Source organism: Labrus bergylta, chromosome 8, assembly GCF_963930695.1.
Source record: "Labrus bergylta chromosome 8, fLabBer1.1, whole genome shotgun sequence".
NCBI classification, from domain to species: domain Eukaryota; kingdom Metazoa; phylum Chordata; class Actinopteri; order Labriformes; family Labridae; genus Labrus; species Labrus bergylta.
In genome coordinates, this window is record NC_089202.1 from 12,270,282 (window position 1) to 12,288,143 (window position 17,862).

At 42.6% G+C, this 17,862-nt stretch overlaps 2 protein-coding genes across 2 annotated transcripts in view; one reads left to right on the forward strand and one right to left on the reverse strand.

Moving 5' to 3' along the window:
• The window catches only part of itga8 (integrin, alpha 8), a 43,450-nt gene extending 39,756 nt beyond the window's left edge, over nucleotides 1-3,694 (forward strand). Inside the window, exons 26-30 of the mRNA XM_020648496.3 lie at nucleotides 278-397; nucleotides 494-607; nucleotides 1,904-2,005; nucleotides 2,115-2,237; nucleotides 2,326-3,694. Of these exons, the coding sequence (XP_020504152.1) occupies nucleotides 278-397; nucleotides 494-607; nucleotides 1,904-2,005; nucleotides 2,115-2,237; nucleotides 2,326-2,415 (549 nt within the window). The 3' untranslated portion in view covers nucleotides 2,416-3,694. The remainder of the gene's footprint in view (nucleotides 1-277; nucleotides 398-493; nucleotides 608-1,903; nucleotides 2,006-2,114; nucleotides 2,238-2,325) is intronic.
• A 956-nt stretch (nucleotides 3,695-4,650) lies between these two features.
• LOC109994981 (ataxin-1) lies at nucleotides 4,651-16,263 on the reverse strand. The gene is made up of 3 exons (XM_020648525.3): nucleotides 15,763-16,263; nucleotides 10,011-12,098; nucleotides 4,651-9,212 (listed from the first exon to the last, which is right to left on the reverse strand). Exons 2-3 carry the CDS (start codon nucleotides 11,823-11,825, stop codon nucleotides 8,517-8,519), a joined length of 2,511 nt encoding a protein of 836 aa, XP_020504181.2. The 5' UTR covers nucleotides 11,826-12,098; nucleotides 15,763-16,263; the 3' UTR covers nucleotides 4,651-8,516.
• Between the last annotated feature and the right edge of the window lie 1,599 nt (nucleotides 16,264-17,862).

Below are 17,862 nucleotides of genomic sequence, written 5' to 3' on the forward strand. Positions count from 1 at the left end.
TGAGTTTGTTCTGCCTTGTGTCTGTCCTCGAAAAACCCAAAAACCTGCTGTGAATGCCATGTTTAAAAATAGGACTTTGACAAGTGTGACCATTCTTTGACCATTAAATCTGATGGACAAAGTATTGTCCAGTACTTTATTGTAAATATGGAGGCTCAAGCAGCAAGAATTGATGAAATATTTCTCATCCTCTTTTCTTTGCAGATGTATCAGTTCTAGTTGAAAAACAAAAAGTAAAGTTGTAAAAAATGTCTGTCTCTCTTCTTGTCTGTCTTAGATCTCCTCTCTCCAGGACACACCTGAATTATTGGGTTTCTTGAGGAACACCAGCGCTCCTCCTACTCGCCGTCACAAACGAGCTGTTACTGCCGCTCAGAGTTACAGTGATAAAACCTTGGTGAGCCTCGCAAAACATCTACAGCCTCTCAAGAAGTCAAATTGTGACAAATAATGATTAATTAGTAATGTCTACCTGCCTGACCTGTCTGTATAGAACTGCACCAACATCTCCTGCCTGAAGATCATGTGTGTGGTGGGTCGGTTGGATCGAGGGCAGAGTGCTGTGGTCAAGATCCGCTCGAGACTCTGGGCGCAAACTTTCCTGCAGGTGTGTTGTTCTGCCATCTAGAGCATTTTCCAATGTGTTTGGTAGTAGGGCTTATAAAACTAAATAACTGAGGTTTAAAGTTAACACCTGACATTTGAAACGCTCTGCTGGTATTTGATGAAATGATGTGACGCTCATCAGCAGACAGAGCTTTCCCCCTTTGTCATAGAATTCACTTTCTCTCTTTAGCTGCCTTTTTCCTCTACTTTAATGCTCATGGTTAGAATCCCTAATGCTAATACTTTCTAGCAAATCCTATAGATTCAGGAAGCCTGAAAATTCTTATCATTTCGCCAATATTTGATTGATACTTTAAAATACAGTGTTAAAGATCTGGTGGGGCATATATGGCTATATTTCTAGGAAACACCAGCTAAGTCACTGGAGCTTACTTTACCATTATTTTTCTATTAGTCTGTGTGATGCCACTGGAAGGAGCTGCTGGACTGTTTACAGCAATGACAATAAAGATCTATTCTATTCTATTCAGAGCTAACATTACCACTAGCCTGTTGCTATATGTGTAATAATACTGTTAGCTGGTTAATAAGTACTGTTTGCTAGCTAATATGAACATTGGCCAAGAAAGTACACTTTTAATATCATAAATTGCAGTGTTTCTGAACTGGTCGGTCGGGACCCAAAAGTGGGTCATTTTCAGTGGGTCGCCAATTCGTGCCTGGAAAATAAAAATGTTGCAAAATGTCAATGTTGCGCAATTAAACCATGATTGTTTTGTTCTGTCACATTTTTTTTCCATCTGAGGTCCAAACTACGCCATTATTCATTAAACAAATCTAAGTTTTTGAAAAATGGGTCACGATTTCTCGTTAAGGTTGTGGTGGTGGGTCCTGGAGCTCGAACAGTTGAGAACCACTGATGTATTGTAACACTGTTTAACTGTTATTTTAACTACAAAGATGTGAAGTGCTAATTTTAGAGTCATCAAATATATTCTTTTCATCTTAAATATTTTTCCCTTGAAGACATTCTCTGTCTTTTAGCTCTTCAGTCCCTGATCACTCTTTGGAGATGATGAAATTCATTGACTTTATGAAACAAACAAACCACAGAAGAACAATAAAACAGTGTTTGAACTTCCCAGCCTGAGGTCAACATTCGAGGAAATGTTGAATGTATTGTTTTTTTCTGAGCACTTTCGGGACATCTCTTCTGTGTTTACTTAAGATTCAAGTTCAAAGTAGTCTTACAAACCAACATGATTTAATGTGACAGTCAAATTGCTTTTTTAAAAAAATATTAATGGTTTTTTTTGTGTTTTTTTTTATAATACAGCGGCGTAATGACCCGTACATCCTCAACTCTACGGTGTCCTTCTTGGTCACAGCTTTACCTTATCGTGTCCAACCCTCCAGCCTCCCACATCACTCAACCTCGGTAAGATGCAGACAGTGACAGGAGTGTTGGAGCTTGTGTCAGGGGCAAAAGGTGAAAAAAAAAAAATCATATACCAGCGCACCAAACTTTCTCTATGTGTGCCCTGCAGATGGGGACGCTTGTGTTATGGGGGACTCCGGATGTGTCGTTTGCTGTTCCTCTTTGGGTTATCATCCTGGCCATACTACTGGGGCTGCTGGTGCTAGCTATGCTAACGTTAGCCATGTGGAAGGTAAACACACATACTAACACGCCATCTTTAGCCTGCCTTTAGGTTATTGCATTATACTATAACTAATGAGCTAATGTGATTTCCTCAGTGTGGTTTCTTTGACCGAGCACGACCACCAGCTGACGATGACGTCTCAGACCAGGAGCAACTGACGTCTGATCAAACAGGAGACGCTTAGGACGACACATGACAGCTCCTGAATGGAGTACTAAGGTTTAGGAGGGATGTGCACCTTCTGAGGAACTGAAATCAGATCTGAGATCTGTACTTAGATGGACCTCACTGGCCTGCTGCTTCTGTGTTAATAAAAGTGACTGAAGGACAGACTGAAGACCTCAGCGCCACACAGACTAAAGGACCAAAGAATGAGGTTCAAACCCAACAGAGTGGGACCAAAACCATTTGTAACAGACTCAGTCACACACACATGTTTGTTGTTTATCCTTTGTGATGAAGAGCAGAACTGAAAACAGGATGGACTCGGTTGCGAAGACAATGCTTTTAAAAGTTTCTGTGTAATCGAGACACAAAGAGACTTGAGATCTATGCACAAGTGTCTCAGTATGTGAGAGTTTGTGTGTGTGTGCATATGTGTGTAGGTACTGTATATGTGTGTTTATAAAGTGTCACTTGTGTCATCCCTGTATTCAGACATGAATCCCCCCCCCACCCCACTCCCTCCGATTTAATTTATCCTAGATTTCTTCAGACTGACCTGTATGTGTAACGATTCATCCCACACACACACACACAATGCAAACACAGACACATCCACATGCTTAAACACAAAGGCACAGAGTTGATGTGTATATTTATGAATGTATGTGCAATACTTGGGCGTTGCGTGATACTGAAGCTTGTTTACACTGGCATTATTTTTATTAGAGCTTAATGTTTCCATTGTTTATGTAAATAAATGATTCATTGGTATATTAGATATTAGGATTGCTGAACCAAAAAAAAAAGCAATTGCTTGGAGTAATTTACAATAAAAGCCCACCTCAGAAGTTTGAAATGAAAAAAAAAAAAAAAAGCAAACGACTAATTTATTATTGTCTTGATACATGAATATAATGGCATCAGGAACAGATCATTTCTCCGGAGGAAAAACCCTGGCCTGCTATCTTTAAGGTTTGTGTGTATGAAATCCCCCCTTTTTTTGTTTTTTGCTAAAGAAGTTGTTGATGAGACTTTAAGCCACGAAGAGATACTGTCAGTCTATAAAACACACTGTACACTGTCTGAAACTGTAATTTACTGGCAGAGTGAACAACAGTCTACAGTGTGTTTAATGTTTGGATTCAATGGTCAGATATTCATTTGTCATGTGTATTCTAGGCAAACAGAACAGAGAGAAACTAGACCCTACATTAACAGCTAACATGTGTCATGTTAGGGTCGTGTTTGTTTGTTTTTTAATCAAGTTTGAGCACAATAAAATGTTGTTCGATTATTAACTCTTACCCTTTTCTCTGCACTTCACCTTCAAATGTTCTTGTCCAACCTGAATTTAGAGAGTAAAAATAATCATGTGTTGGAGTAATGATTGCATTTCTTGTCATTTCTTGTCACCGTCCTACAACTAGAAGTTAATGTCAAGAACATCAAGGTAGATTATTATTTCTTATTGTTCCTATTTGTCATTTCAATCACTTTTGCACAGTTGCAGTTTCCTGTTCCATGTTTTAAAAAGTGATATACAGTATATTACATGTTTTTATTTAATTTGATTTGTTGTATTGTCAGATGCTAAAATATAGGTATAACTGTTAAAGTCTCTAAAGTTTAGAGACTTTAACAATCATATGTCATTTTAAATTTTTCAGATTTTATTACATTTTTCTTTTTTTTTTCCTCCTCTGCAGAAGGAAGGACTCTAGCACCCCCAGGTGGTGCAGATGAGAATTAAGGATTATTTTCGGAGAAAAGAGAACAACCTGAGGAGACGACGTCTGAGGTAGGACAGGGACCTCTTGTGGTGATTACTAGAACCAAATTCTGTGATGGTCCATTCACAGTGAAAGTAGGTACATGTTAACCTTGCTGACAAATCGTCTCTCTTGCTGTATCACTCTCATATAAATGGCACAAGGTTGTTGCACCCCACCTTAAGGCGGACCTATGTGGCAAAAGACTCAACATATTGACCCAAAATTCAATAAAGAAAACACGTTATAAAAGTCAAAATCATGGGATGTATTATAAACAGACAAAGTGCTATGAGAAGCAGCAATGGCAGTAGTCCCCACTCTAAATGTCTCTCTTCTCTGAGAGCAGCTCTGAACTTTAAAGAGCCTCGGTGAACCTAATCCAAATCATTTGATTCATCTGCAGGCTGACACACAGCAGAAAAGGACAAACTGCACATGGAACAACATAAAGCCGTCACCATTCTCACAAAAAGAGACAAGCAACATTTTTCTTTAGACTCTTTATTTTTTATATATATTTGATCAAATGTAAAATCAAACATTTGAAGTAAAGATTTAACAGTTTCTGACTAGCAAACCTCAACACCATCAAAGTAAGGGAACATCATTGATACTTTTACAGACTGTACGTAGGACAATGTGTATCTTATCAAACAGACCCAAATTACAAAATATCTTTTTAAGTCTTTTATTCCCATAATGTCCTGTTTTTGTTTTTGTTTTTGTTTTTGTTTTTGTTTTTTTTAGCTGGTGCAAACAGAATTATCATAGGTGATGCACTGAACTGCAATTATGTCAAATAAATAATATTGTATGTTAGAAATTAAACTTTACTTCAAAGGTCTGTACACAGGGATCAGTGTTTATCCTCTCCATGGCAACAAGGTCAAACCAATTGTATAATGGAAGACTTTAGCTATTTACAAATCACTGAGATGATGTACAGTTAGAGTACAAATATCTCAGACATGCTGTACATTACTTCTGTGTGTTAGATAAGACTAAAACACCCTGCATCCCAACCCCATATACAAAGTGCAATTCCATTAATTACCACAAGGTGGGCTTGTACACTGTATTAAACATGTAGAAATGTTCTGGAAAGTATTTATTTAGAGGGGCCATGTTGAAGCATGTTTGTAAACAAGAAGAGTACAGTATATTATAGTTACTGAACCTTTGAATTTAAAGCCCCTACACACCTGTGGTACACAATCAGAAGTGTTCTCATTTATTTTTGCCTGATTTGTCCTCTTCTCTAAGCTCAGAGGAGTTTTACTACACTGCCGAATGATTGACAACTTCTTGTTTCATCTGTCCGTGTGGGACAACATCAACATTTATTTCTGTGAGAACAATGCGTCGATAACTCTGTCTAGCTTACAGCATTGCTTTTTGAAGCTTCAGTTTGGGCTGTGATAAAAAATAGCAAGAATAACTTTGGATGTAAAGGACCTCTGAAGGAATATTTCACATTATGGGTAATTATCTTATTTGCTTTCTGGCAGAACGTTCAATGAGAAGACTGATACCGATCTCAGTGCAGTAACTATGAATCTACCACCGGCTGACAGCCTCGCTTAGAACAATGACTGAAAAAAAGAGGAGAAATGCAAAGCTACACATTAGTTCCATAGTACATGGAGGCCATTGTGGTAGAAAAAAAGGCAGGGATTTGTAATATTCCCAAAAGAAAACTCAATAAAAATTTAGAAACCTTTTGTTTCTTTAAGATTGGGAGATATTTTTCACAAATTAAATTAAAAAAAAAAAAATCAAATCTTCATAGATAATTGAGTCATTCACTTAGGAAAAATGTCTTAAATTACCACCAAAGTAATGGGGCGCTGATGTTTTTGTTTTCTGAATTAAGGAAACTAGATTTTTTTTCCCCCATTCTCAGTTTTTGTGCCAAGCCACGTTTACTGGCTGTAGCCTCATAATTCACCACACTTACAAGAGAGGTATCGAATCTTCTCATCTGCTTATTAAAAAAATATATAGATGTATGTTTATGAAACCCAAATGTCAAATCATGTCATTAATACAGTTACATTTGATAGATTATAGGTCTGTGTTATGGTGTCACTTAAGAAGAAATATTACAAACACGGGCCAGGCTCAAAGAGAGAAAATGTCCTCTAAGACAAAGTGATGAAACAGTACTGTACTCTTTTTAACAGTGAAGACTATAAGACCACATCATTTTGAAGAACAGTCACTGGGCAGTGTTTTGTAGCCTGAGCAGTCAAACACAAACATAAGAAAACAGTCTGCTTACTGGATTTACAACAAACACCTTTCATGTTATAAAAGGTAAATGGCTATTGAGATAAACTGCCGTTCATATTCACACAAACTGTATGTGACAGTGTGCAAGTCAAAGAGGCCAAATGCTGTAGATGTTCCCAAAGAAGTGTAGCACATTCATGAACATTAGATCAATACCTGAACAGACAAAAAAAACTAAAGCAGGAGACCACTTCATGTTGGTGAGTTCATGGAATGACTGAAGAAGGAGGCGCTGTGGCACATACAGTACATAGGCTACATAAGGGTTAAAATATCTACACACACACACACTGTACACTCTCTAGGATACAATTTACTGTACATAATCAACACTACAAGTCTCTCTTTCCTCTCTCTATAGTAGCTCTTTCTGTCTTCAAAAATAAATGTGACATAGTTTGCCCCATGTGTGTTTACATTCCCTGCCCTGGTACATTATGTTTCCCCCTCATTGATAAACCTGCAGGACATGATGCCATGAAAAACAGTCAGTAGATTATTCTATTTTCAATCTAACAGCTGAGGAGCAGGGACACCAACATACGGCTGCTGGATGCTTCCTCAAAGTGCTGCTGCTCTAAACACACACATTCACATGTGACTGTGGACATGCACACGCACGCACACACAACACACAGCGTCTCAGCCCTTCACACACAGACACGCATGCACACTGTTCCTGAGTATGAACTGTAGGAGAATTGTTTTGGCTCTACTCTAAGGAAATTGACATTTACACTCGTATAAGTGGGGGAAAATATGTGCTGCTGTAAAATGTGTAGGTATTTGTAAGGCCATAGTCTCTGTAAAGAAAGCCAAAGGATAGGTCACAAGAGGGTAAAATAAGTAATTACTTTGTCATGTTTGATTTATTGTATTCATGTGTTTGCATTTTCTGTTGCTTTTTATCCATAGTTTTATACAAACAATGTTAATGATGGTCGTGTAAAGAATCAGCTCTAACACAGATATTTCATGTCTACTTTTTGGTTTTATGACCCTTCTGCCGCCTTTTATCTAGGTCATTTTACAGGTAGAGTAGGCAGATGTTAATGTCGCTCTGTACTTCTGAATGTATGAATATGCAGTTGTTTGATAAAAAAAAATCTTATATGAAAGGCAATAAGTCAGAGTTGTGTTTTATAATTGACTTCTAACACGTCATTTTCAGCCTACCAGTCAGAGATGTGGCAAAAATCATAATTTGACTTCATAAATCAGTATGGAGGACAACATTTCAGGAATCTACATTCAGGCCTTTTCAGTCTTGACATTTGCATTTTGTACTGACAACTTGAGGTCACAGCTACAGCCACACAAACCCAGCTATATCCTCTGCTCTGTCTGACACCAAAAAAAAACCAACACATAGGCACATTCTCATGAAGAAAAGTGGCAGAGTGACCTGCTGTTAGTGCACACACCTCTGACAGTATGACAATAAAAACATTTTATGCAATAAACTCAAAGCACAAGATAGTAAAGGCAGCAGAGATCACCAGATCATCCATGATCACTCTTCTTGTAACACCACAGGTCTCTCTCTCTCTCTCTCTCTCTCTCTCTCTCTCTCTCTCTCTCTCTCTCTCATTTAACCACTGATACATTTAACTATGAACCAAACAAATCATGAGTCCCAATATGATTACTCACATTCTACACTATGACAAATGTGCCTTTGCTTGTTTATGTGAAACACCAGGAATGGTCAACTGATCTGCATCCAACGGGTTAAAGCCACATGATAGAGGAAATCCAGCTTATGATATGTGACACACAGGTCAAATGTCTTTCAGGTCGCTGACTGCCATTCATACTCAACATTCACTCTGCATTCATTTTTGCTTTCAGCATTGATTGCACTGATCTCGTGTGTGATACCACTTATGAAGGTGCTTGACTGTACTTCATTGTAGACATCAGACTTACGTAAAGAAAAGAAAAAAAACGTGTAAATACTGGGTAAACTCCTATATTACAGTATTCTGGATAGAGAAAAAGAGAGGGGTTAAACACAAAGCAAACCACAGGTAAAAAAAACTCCTTACAGGTTCTCTCAACAGTCTACTCTTTTGATCAAGAACCTCTCTCTCCCAGTACTGGAGTGTCCCTCTATACTGATTTTAACCTCCTGAGGGATGAAGGAGGGTTTAGGCAGAGTCAGAGGAGGCTCCTCCGCTGCTCTCTCTGCCTGGTCTCGCTCTGGAGCTGACCAGCGTCTCTTACGGGATGCAGGTCTCTCTGGGTCACCACATTGCGTTTTGGTAAGAGCAGCTATGTCTGTTTTCACTGATTCCTGCCTTATTTCTCCAGTGCCCGAGACAGCCAACAGTGTTCCACTCCCATAGATCCCCTCTCCTTGTCCTGGAACTAATCCCAAACCCAGTGGTAGCTCTGATCCTGGTCTTGGTCCAGTGACCCGCTCTCTCTCCAGCCTGTCTGCACTGCAGGCCTTCATAAGGAGGCCACTGTTATGGCTCCCGGCGTTCGGACTTGCACTGTTTCTGACAGCGGCATCCATGCTTTGACAGGAGTCGGAGAGGTGACCGGTCTGTATCTTGGTTCCCAAAGTCTGGCTGTCAGTTACTGAAATGTTCCTCAAGCTGCGCAGGGTCAGCGACACACACACATCCCCCACGCACAGCTTGGCGCAGGACAGCTCAAACAGCTGGGTGGTTCTGTCTGGGCAGCAGGATGACCAGCCTTGACCAAAGACAAAGAAAGGGTACTCCACCAGCACTTCCACACACACCTGGAGAAGAGCACATACACAACAGAAAGTTAGCTTCTAGCTGGATACAAATACAAATATCAAACAAATGTCAACAAATGTACCTCTATAAATAGTAAGGCATGACATGATTAGTGCTATTGCAAAGCAGTGTTCAGTTGTTTGATATTGACACAATTGTGGATTCAGCCATCTTTGTTGTTTACTAAATAGCCTCAACAGGACTTCAACCCACCTGATATTTCATTAAAAGTTGTGAATTGCTCAATCAAATGGAAATTGAGGGGGAGCAGACACATCTAACGAGTAGAATGTGAGTTCACATATTCAGCGGTGTAAATAATAAAGATATGAAGGCTGGATTCCATTTAGCTGCTTCAATTCAAAAACTATCAAATCTTTCTGAGAGTCTCAATGGAAAGGTGCCATTGTTACTGTTGTTAACATCAGTGATTTTCCTGCTCTGACTAGTCCAAATATCAGCTAGGAAAATGGTCTATTTTTCCTTTTTCTAGACCCTGGCCAAAACAGATTCATCACTATGCCCATCTAAGTCTGTCTGTCGATAAATATCAAGACATTCCATTACAGAGAGCTTATCAACCTAACTTATTACTAGTGGATCCTTTTATACTGTACACTTTCTCATCATTTTCATGGTCTTATGTAAACTTCTGATCAGTAGTTATGTGTGCATTCATTGTCATCAAAATGGCCCTTCGATGCCATTTCATATACCAGGGGGAGCTCAAAGAGGGCAACTATGAAAAATACATTCGTAATTAATTGCACTAGAATGATGAATGAGGAGTAACTTGCCTGGGCTTTGAGCGCTCCCACAGAAAACTGTATGACCACAGCATTAGGACTCTGCCCATTGTCAATGCGTTCGACAGTACTGGAGTCAATCTTCAGCTCACTGCTTATTTCAGCACTCTGGATGAAGTCCTCTGTCTTCAGGTCCTCAACTCTCTTCAGCTCCCCATCAGCCAACTGAATGATGGAGCCTCGCATAAAGAAAGGAGGAAGCGCCACAGGGGGGGAGGAAGAGGAGATGGGGGGGGAGGCTTGGATGGAAACTGGGTTGGGAGTAGGGACAGGAGTGGGTGTTGGGGAGGGAGCTGCCACAACAGCAGGAGCTGGGTGTGAGGGCGGGACTGGCAGCACTGGGGCTTGGGCAACAGCTGGGGAAAGTTGGTTTCCATTTGGCCCGAGTGCTTCACACTTGGACAGGGCTGTGGCCAGATAGGCATGCGGCATGGCGGTGGATATTTGAGGGGTGGTGGTAGCAGTCAGTGTGCTAACAGAGCGGCTAACCTCAATTTCTGTGCTGTTATTTGTTCCACTGACTGGGATGAGCAGAGACTGACCGCTGGGGATGACAAGGTGCTGGGGCAGTGTGGCATGGTAGCTGACTGCATGCTGGTTTGTATTGGTGATATATCCAATGATGGGTGGCTGTGTGGAAGAATAGAGACTAGCTGGTAGCTCCTCAGACGGTAGAGTTGTCTGGATAACTGTGTGAGGAGCAACGGACTTCATCACCTCTGATGAAGTGAGGGAGGTGAAAGAGGAGGATCTGGATACTGGTTTCCCCAAACATATGCCTCCTTTCTCAGTCTGGACCAAGGAGATCTTGTTTGGGCCAGCATCCCGTTCAGCTCCATGGTTTGGCTGGGCAACTAGCACCAAGGAGGTCTGGAGTCCTGCAGGGTTATGAGCATATTCTGCAGGTAGGATGATATGTCTGGCCTCATAACTCTGGACATGCTGATGGTTCGCCAGCTGATTTGGTTGTTTGGTATGTTTTAGCACCTCAAATTCCCCATTCAGAGTACCCTTAGCATGTCCGTCCATTTTCTTTCCAATTGGGCTGTCTGCATACTGAACCACCAGCTGTGATGGAGCCAGAGTGAGCGTTTGAGGGAGGACGGTTGTGTGAGGATGCAGCTGGAGGTGGGCTGTGGATGGAGTGATTGCATTTCCACTGACAGTGAGAGGAGTTCTGCTGTCCAGATGAATGTACTGGCTGGTGACTTGGGGAGAGCCTGGGAGCGACACGGGAGTCAATTCTGTAGGAGAAACAGCTATTTGAAACTGCTGCTCCCCTTTGGTGTTGGGAGAGATGAGGGCAGTGGTGTAACTGTCTAGGTGGGTGCGCTGTCCAATGGTAGAGCTAGTTGGTGCAGAGCTAGCATTTGTGGAGATGATGTGGGAGGAGATGTAGCCGGCATAGGGCCCAGAGCTTATGAACTGAACGTTGGGTCCCAGCTGAGCAAACTGGATAGTTCCAGCCTGCTGGGGAAGGGCTGTTGGGTAAACGGCAGGCAGAGAGGTCAGGGGAACGGCAGACAGAGGAGCAGCTGGGGAAGAGATAGAAGTTGAGGGAAAAGTGGAGGAAAAAGTGGAGGAAGATGAGGATATGGGACATCTCTGAATCTCTGCGTCCCTTGATTTGCACCGTTCACTGGCTACACTTGCTAGCCATGCTAGGTTCTCCGTGTGGGGACTGTCAGCAACCAGTCCAGCTGCAGGTGTGGCTGTGGCCACCACCACTGGCCTCTGCTCCAAAGCCAGGATCTCCCGCTTCTTAGGAGGCAGGCATCCATTACTCCGCTCCTGGTTGGATTTCATTATGCCAGCTTTGGTTCAGCAATCACAGGTACTCCGTTTAAGACTTTCTTATTCTGTCTTTCTCTCTCTCTCTCTCTCTCTCTCTCTCTCTTTCCTTGAATAGATGTTTACGTGCAGGGGCTGGCCTCTCTGGCTCTCTTCGTGTTCAGTGGTTGACAGCTCAAGATCTCAAAACAAAGAAGATGGAGTCACTCCAGCTCACAGAATGAGCTCCAAAGACTTCATGAGGAATCATCTCTGACTGATCCAGCTCCCTATGATGTCCGCAGGAATCTGACAACAGAGAGAAGCTCAAATCAGACTCAGGTAAGCAGGAATTAAAGGTCTGAAAAACATGTTGAACAGCTTAAAGGCCCTCTATGCATGAAGATGCCCTTATTTTTCAAATCCAACAGAGGTACTAGCTCAGTATATACAGCCTGTTTTTTTTATCAACATATTCACATAATGCAGTTTGAAATGCAGACACTCAAACATTTACAAAAAAAATCCCTGGTGTTTAAAGATGGTGTCCTTGATTTTGCCACAAGGTGGTGTCTGGTACAATTCCTGCATCTGATTTATGTTTTTCCATAGTGGCCATAGTGTGTACTATGAACATTACTCCAAGAACAACCCTTTTAAGATGCAGCTCCAGATGATCTACATAGATGTATCTGTCAGGGCTCAGCCTGCCTCTCTATGTGTTATGATGTATGACGTACAGGAAAGTACAGTGTAATGTTGTGTGTCATCATTTACACAACTTGGAAAGGGCCTTTTCATGTTTCCAACACCACGCAGGAGTTTCCTCAACTGTGTTTTTTCTGTTTATGAGTGTATGTGTGTGTGCATGTGCATGTGCATGTGTACAGGGTTATTGTATGTGTGTTGCTGTTGGCTGTTATCTTGCTCCAGGCTCTAGGGTAAGAAAGCAGAGTGAAAGAAAAACAGTACATAGTAACAGCCTCAGAGGAGCTTGTGCTTTTTGTCTTTGTTTTAACACTCCATAGTCCTGTGTTGAGTCAGATGGGGCTGCTGTAAATATAACATCCACCTCCAGACAGGAACTCTGGGTCAGTGGGCACTTCAGAAAAATGAAGTGAAAACAATATGGCTGGAAATTTGATTATGGAACAATCTGCAAGAAGCGTAAATGGGCCTTTGTTGCAATCACTGAAGTGCTTCAAAATATTTGAACAATGGCTTTCCGCTGAAGGCAAATTGAGTGGTGTTGCAAAGTTCAAGGGAATGCTAAGTGAACAACAAACAATGAATGAGTAGGCCCTCTTAGAGTTTGGGCAAGCGAAAGGCTGACCGAAGCCAGGTAGAGTTGAATGAAACAAGCTTTTTATTTGCAGCCAGGTCGGTTGAACTCATGATGTGTTCAAGGTGGGCTATTGAGAGGTACCTAACTATGTCAACAGCCCACAGCAGCAGCTAGACATGATCAATGTTTGACTGGAGGACCAGACATAAGGTCACATGAATTGTAGATTGATATTTATGCACAAATGTTTAAGCTATGAGGAAACACAATCAGTATGAGGTGCATCCAGACATGCAACATTGACATGCAGCTGTTTGCAATGCTTTTTCACAGTTTCTTCCTCGGATTAGCTGTTTTTTTTCCTGCAGGCTTATCTGTGGGTCAATGCACACCACTCTGAGTTGTTCATTAGCCAGAGGCACCACGGAGATGGAGTGTATGACACACACTCTCACACATCCATCCATTCAGTCCTCTCCCCTAAATACCATTTAGAGGAGCTAGTAGACAGTGCTAAATCGTATTTTCATATCATAGAGGAGTTTGGCTACAGCAGGCTACTCAGACGTGTTACATAAAGACAGAGGGGAAAAAAACGCAGGAAGCGACCTTGGTCAGTTCTATTTAGATGCATCTACCTCTAATGCTGGCTTTGACAAGGTCACTGCATCGGAAGGCAGCAAAAACCTTGTGCAATATGCATTTCATCTAACCACAAACCCTGGAAGATTCAGCAGATGTAACAAAGGAGTAGAGCAGCAGAGCTGGAGAGAAACAGAAGCAGAAAGAGGAGAACCAGGGGGAGGAAAGAGAGAGGGGCAATATAAGATGACAGATAGAACTGTGTAAAAGGAGGAAAGGGAGTAAGGAGGGATTAAGAGTGAGAAAGGGAGAGAGAGAATGGGGAGAAGACGATAGAGTGCTGCCTCTCCTGACCCACATTGAGCAGCGCCTGCAGCATCAGCGCACCAAACCCCCACCTCCTCAAGAGATCCCCCGATCAGCAACACAGCCACCGCTACAGCCTGAGCTACAGTGTGCAGCATCGCTCAGTGGCAACAACCCCACCTCAGCTACACCGTATCAACACTGGAATGACATCACATCTAAAGCACAAGAATGATCCTTGCAGCACAGGACGACAAAGCGAGGATGCGCTGTTTTTATTAATCCCACAAAAACACACCATCACCATCAAGATACAACATAATTCTCAACAGAATGAGGTGTCTTTCCTCTCCTCATATGACCTGTGCTGCACTATGTGCACATCACACACACAGCTCAGCAGCCAAAAGCCTCTCTCAATTTTCCAGCCTATTATTAGAACACAGTGACACTAACAAACATACGGCTCATGTGATACTATGGAGAACAAAGGCAAGTCTTCAAGCCGTGACACACTAAACGCAGGAGCCCTGAGTTAGTCCCCTGTCCCAGGACTGTCACCTTTGAGACATTTATTGAGAGGGGACAACACCGTGAGAGATGGAGAGGGGTGATGCTCATCACTCTAATGATTTTCAGCTCAGACAGAATGATAGAGCCAGCCCTGCATGTGATCCTCTTACTCCCACGTGAAAAAAAGCTGCACAAACCATAGAAATACATTTGTGTTAAGATGTGTGTCATCCATCACTGGAGCCCGGATGAGATGTTTTGTTCATTCAGCCTCCTCTCTGTTGTCTCCAGGTGAGAAACCCCCAGCAGAGATATATCTCCTCCCTCTTACGCAGCAGCAGTCTCCAGCTCCTCCAGTCCCCTACATCCTCTCCTTCTGCCTGAGTCTTCTCTCATGTTTCCAGATCAGCTATTTACTTCTCGCATTGATCCACAGCTTCATAGCAATAACATTTATCTGCAGCAGGATGATGCAGTGAGGCAATAGAAAAACAACAGAATTATTTAGTGACTATGTCCTGATATGTTGCTTCTATGAGGTAATGCAATTTCTCGTAAACCTGTTGTCAATAATGTAAGGCATGTTCATGTGTCACCTGCCAGACCAGTCATGGATACACAGTGAATATCCTGTACAGCAAATTGCTATATATAGAGTACAAAAACATCATTATCAATCTGAGAATTGGCATGAAACAGAGGGGGGAGGTACTATGGAGGACAATATGTATGTGCGTATATGTGTATCGCGGCATATTAATAGGACCTCCCCTCAAGCCTCTTTCATACACAGCTGCTTTAACCACAGAACAGATCAATACAGTGTACTGCTTTATCTAATACCCAAAAGAGCCATTTTACTGCCCCATCTCCGTACAAACGTGGTGCCTGTGCCTTTAAGAGGCGGACCGACCGTGTGGCAGACTAAAGCAGACAGTAAGAACAGGCAGCGGGTTTCGGCTGTTTGTCTTCACAATGACTCCAGAGTTCTGCATCGCTGCTCGACACACAAACCGATCACACAGCATACGAGCAGAGATGTGTTTGCAAGCGTCACTCTCGGCAGGCAACTCCACAAGCGAACAGGGTCAATGCTTTCGAATGCTACAACTGTGACTCTGTACACAAACGCTGTGACTGTAGCCTCTGGGGTCTTCACAATGACAGTGAGATGAGTGTAGTAGCAGTAGCATAAAATACTACTGTGGCACAAATCAAGACGAAAAGAGACAAACCATCCCCCCCTCCTCCTCCCCTCCTTTGGTTAGAGTACTAAGAATAGCTCACCAGTCTCTCCACAGCCACTGCTTGCAGAGCATGTCCAAGGATTCTTCCTGCCAGTGTGTGTGTGTGTGTGTGTGTGTGTATCTATGTATGTGCGTTGGAGACGTGTTTCCTAGGACTCCTCTTCCTGAATCTCTCCTTTGTGCCGCTCTCTTCTCCTAGAGCCTGTGCTGTTGCTGCTCCAGCTCTTCCTTCCTCTCTCTCTCGCTCTCTCTCTCTCTGGGCTCCTTGGTTTGGATAATATACGCTGCCCCTGCAACGGGCTGACGATAAAGGAAGTTCCCCACTGCTGAAGCAAACACCAAGTCCTGCGTTCAAGGCTGCTCCAACGTGTGTTATGCAAGGCCACCAGACCGCCAGCTCCCTCTCTGCCTGGCTGTTTCTCTCTTTCTCTCTCTGTGTGTGTTTCTGCCTCTCTCTCTTTCCCTCTCCACCACCCTCCTCTTTCTTTCTCTCTCTCAGTACTCCACTGACACAGCTCCTCCCCCAGCCAGCCTCATCAGCCGCATCAGGTATTCATTCAAAAAAACACACTCTACTTGGCTTGGCGCCCAGACTACGCTCACACAGCGAGGGAAAGGAGGGGGAGGGAGCAACAGACGGAGTGGAGGGTGAGGGAGGGAGAGTGAAAACGAGAGAGAGCTGGAGAATCAGAGAGGCTTTGCTCAGACAGTCATACTGCATGAATGTGAATAACTGTGGGATATTCACATTGGCTTACACATGGAGAGACACTAACACATATGCACAAGCACAAACCGACAGAGGATTAAATTGTTCAATGTGTTAGCATGTCAAAGCTGTTCTAATGCACGGCCCCGTTCTTGTTCATTTTCATATGCACTTTCCCCAGTGGAGGCAAATCTCTTCCTAATCTGCCCTGTAAGTTGCCCTACAATTTTAGTATTTTCAGCACAGTGACTCGGACTTGCTTGTCACTGCCCCCCTTCACGGTTTCCCCAGGCCTCCCCCATCTCTTACCCAGAGATATTTCCCTCAGAACAGGCAGGCAGCCCTGATAAACACCCTGCCGCCTGGCCACTTGGCACTGGAGCCCTCCTCACCCAAGGGGCCTCCTCCTTATCCAGTACAGCATGGAACAGAGAGAGCCTGGCTGCAGACAAGCACTCACCATCACTAGACCAGCCATCTATCTGCTCCTCTGCAGGCAAAACAAGCAGGGTGTCTCCTTAACCTAGACTGCAAACTAAGGAAAACACAGAGAATACATCAAATTAGACAACCGTGCTAATACAACAAGACTAGTAAATAGTCTTACAACTACACCAGCTGTTATGGGGGGGCTGAAATTTCCCACAGCTGCATCCTCAAATAAGAAGTGTTATGTGAGTAGCTTACGGGAATTTCTCTGTAGCAGCAACAAAATTGCATTAGTTTATTATTCTTTGAAATTTAAACATCAAAACTGTCATTTGGGTGTAATTACATTCATGTATTTATTTATCCTTCAACCGATCTAGCCTTGGACAGGTCCCAACCTGTTGATTATTACAAAAACACAAGCACTCATTTCAAACCACTAAAATCCAAAGATGTGCTTCCCCCGCTGGTGATCCTGAGAACAAAAAAAAAAAAAACATGGGCATACTGTACATCGTCCTTGCAAAGGTACGACAGCCACATAATTCTACTGTGACTCAAGTTGCTTCAAAGAAGCTGCCAGCATCGTGTAAATTATACTAACTACACAATCCCCAAAGCTACAAACATAACAAGATCTTGTAGAGCATTAAGTGCATCTAGAAGAGATTGTGGTTTTCCTGACATGACATGGCTCCCTGTGCGTTCAAGGTCAGCCTTAATGTCAGCCAAGCAAGCTCAAATAAGCTTTCCTGGGATAATTCACAAATCCAGCTGGTGTAATTGCATGGAGTAAAATGCTCACTGTACCGAGTAAATCAAGAGTGAGAACACAAGAAGAGACAACTGTTAAATCTCTCTTCCAGGTTTTAGCTTGACTGTGGCTGCATTTCTGGACAGGGTAAAGTGGTAGTGCTTCAGAATGTACAGCATCATTCTTCCCAGTTTGCAGTGTGATTATAAGGATGTAGCAGTACAGTACATACTGATATATTATTAAGA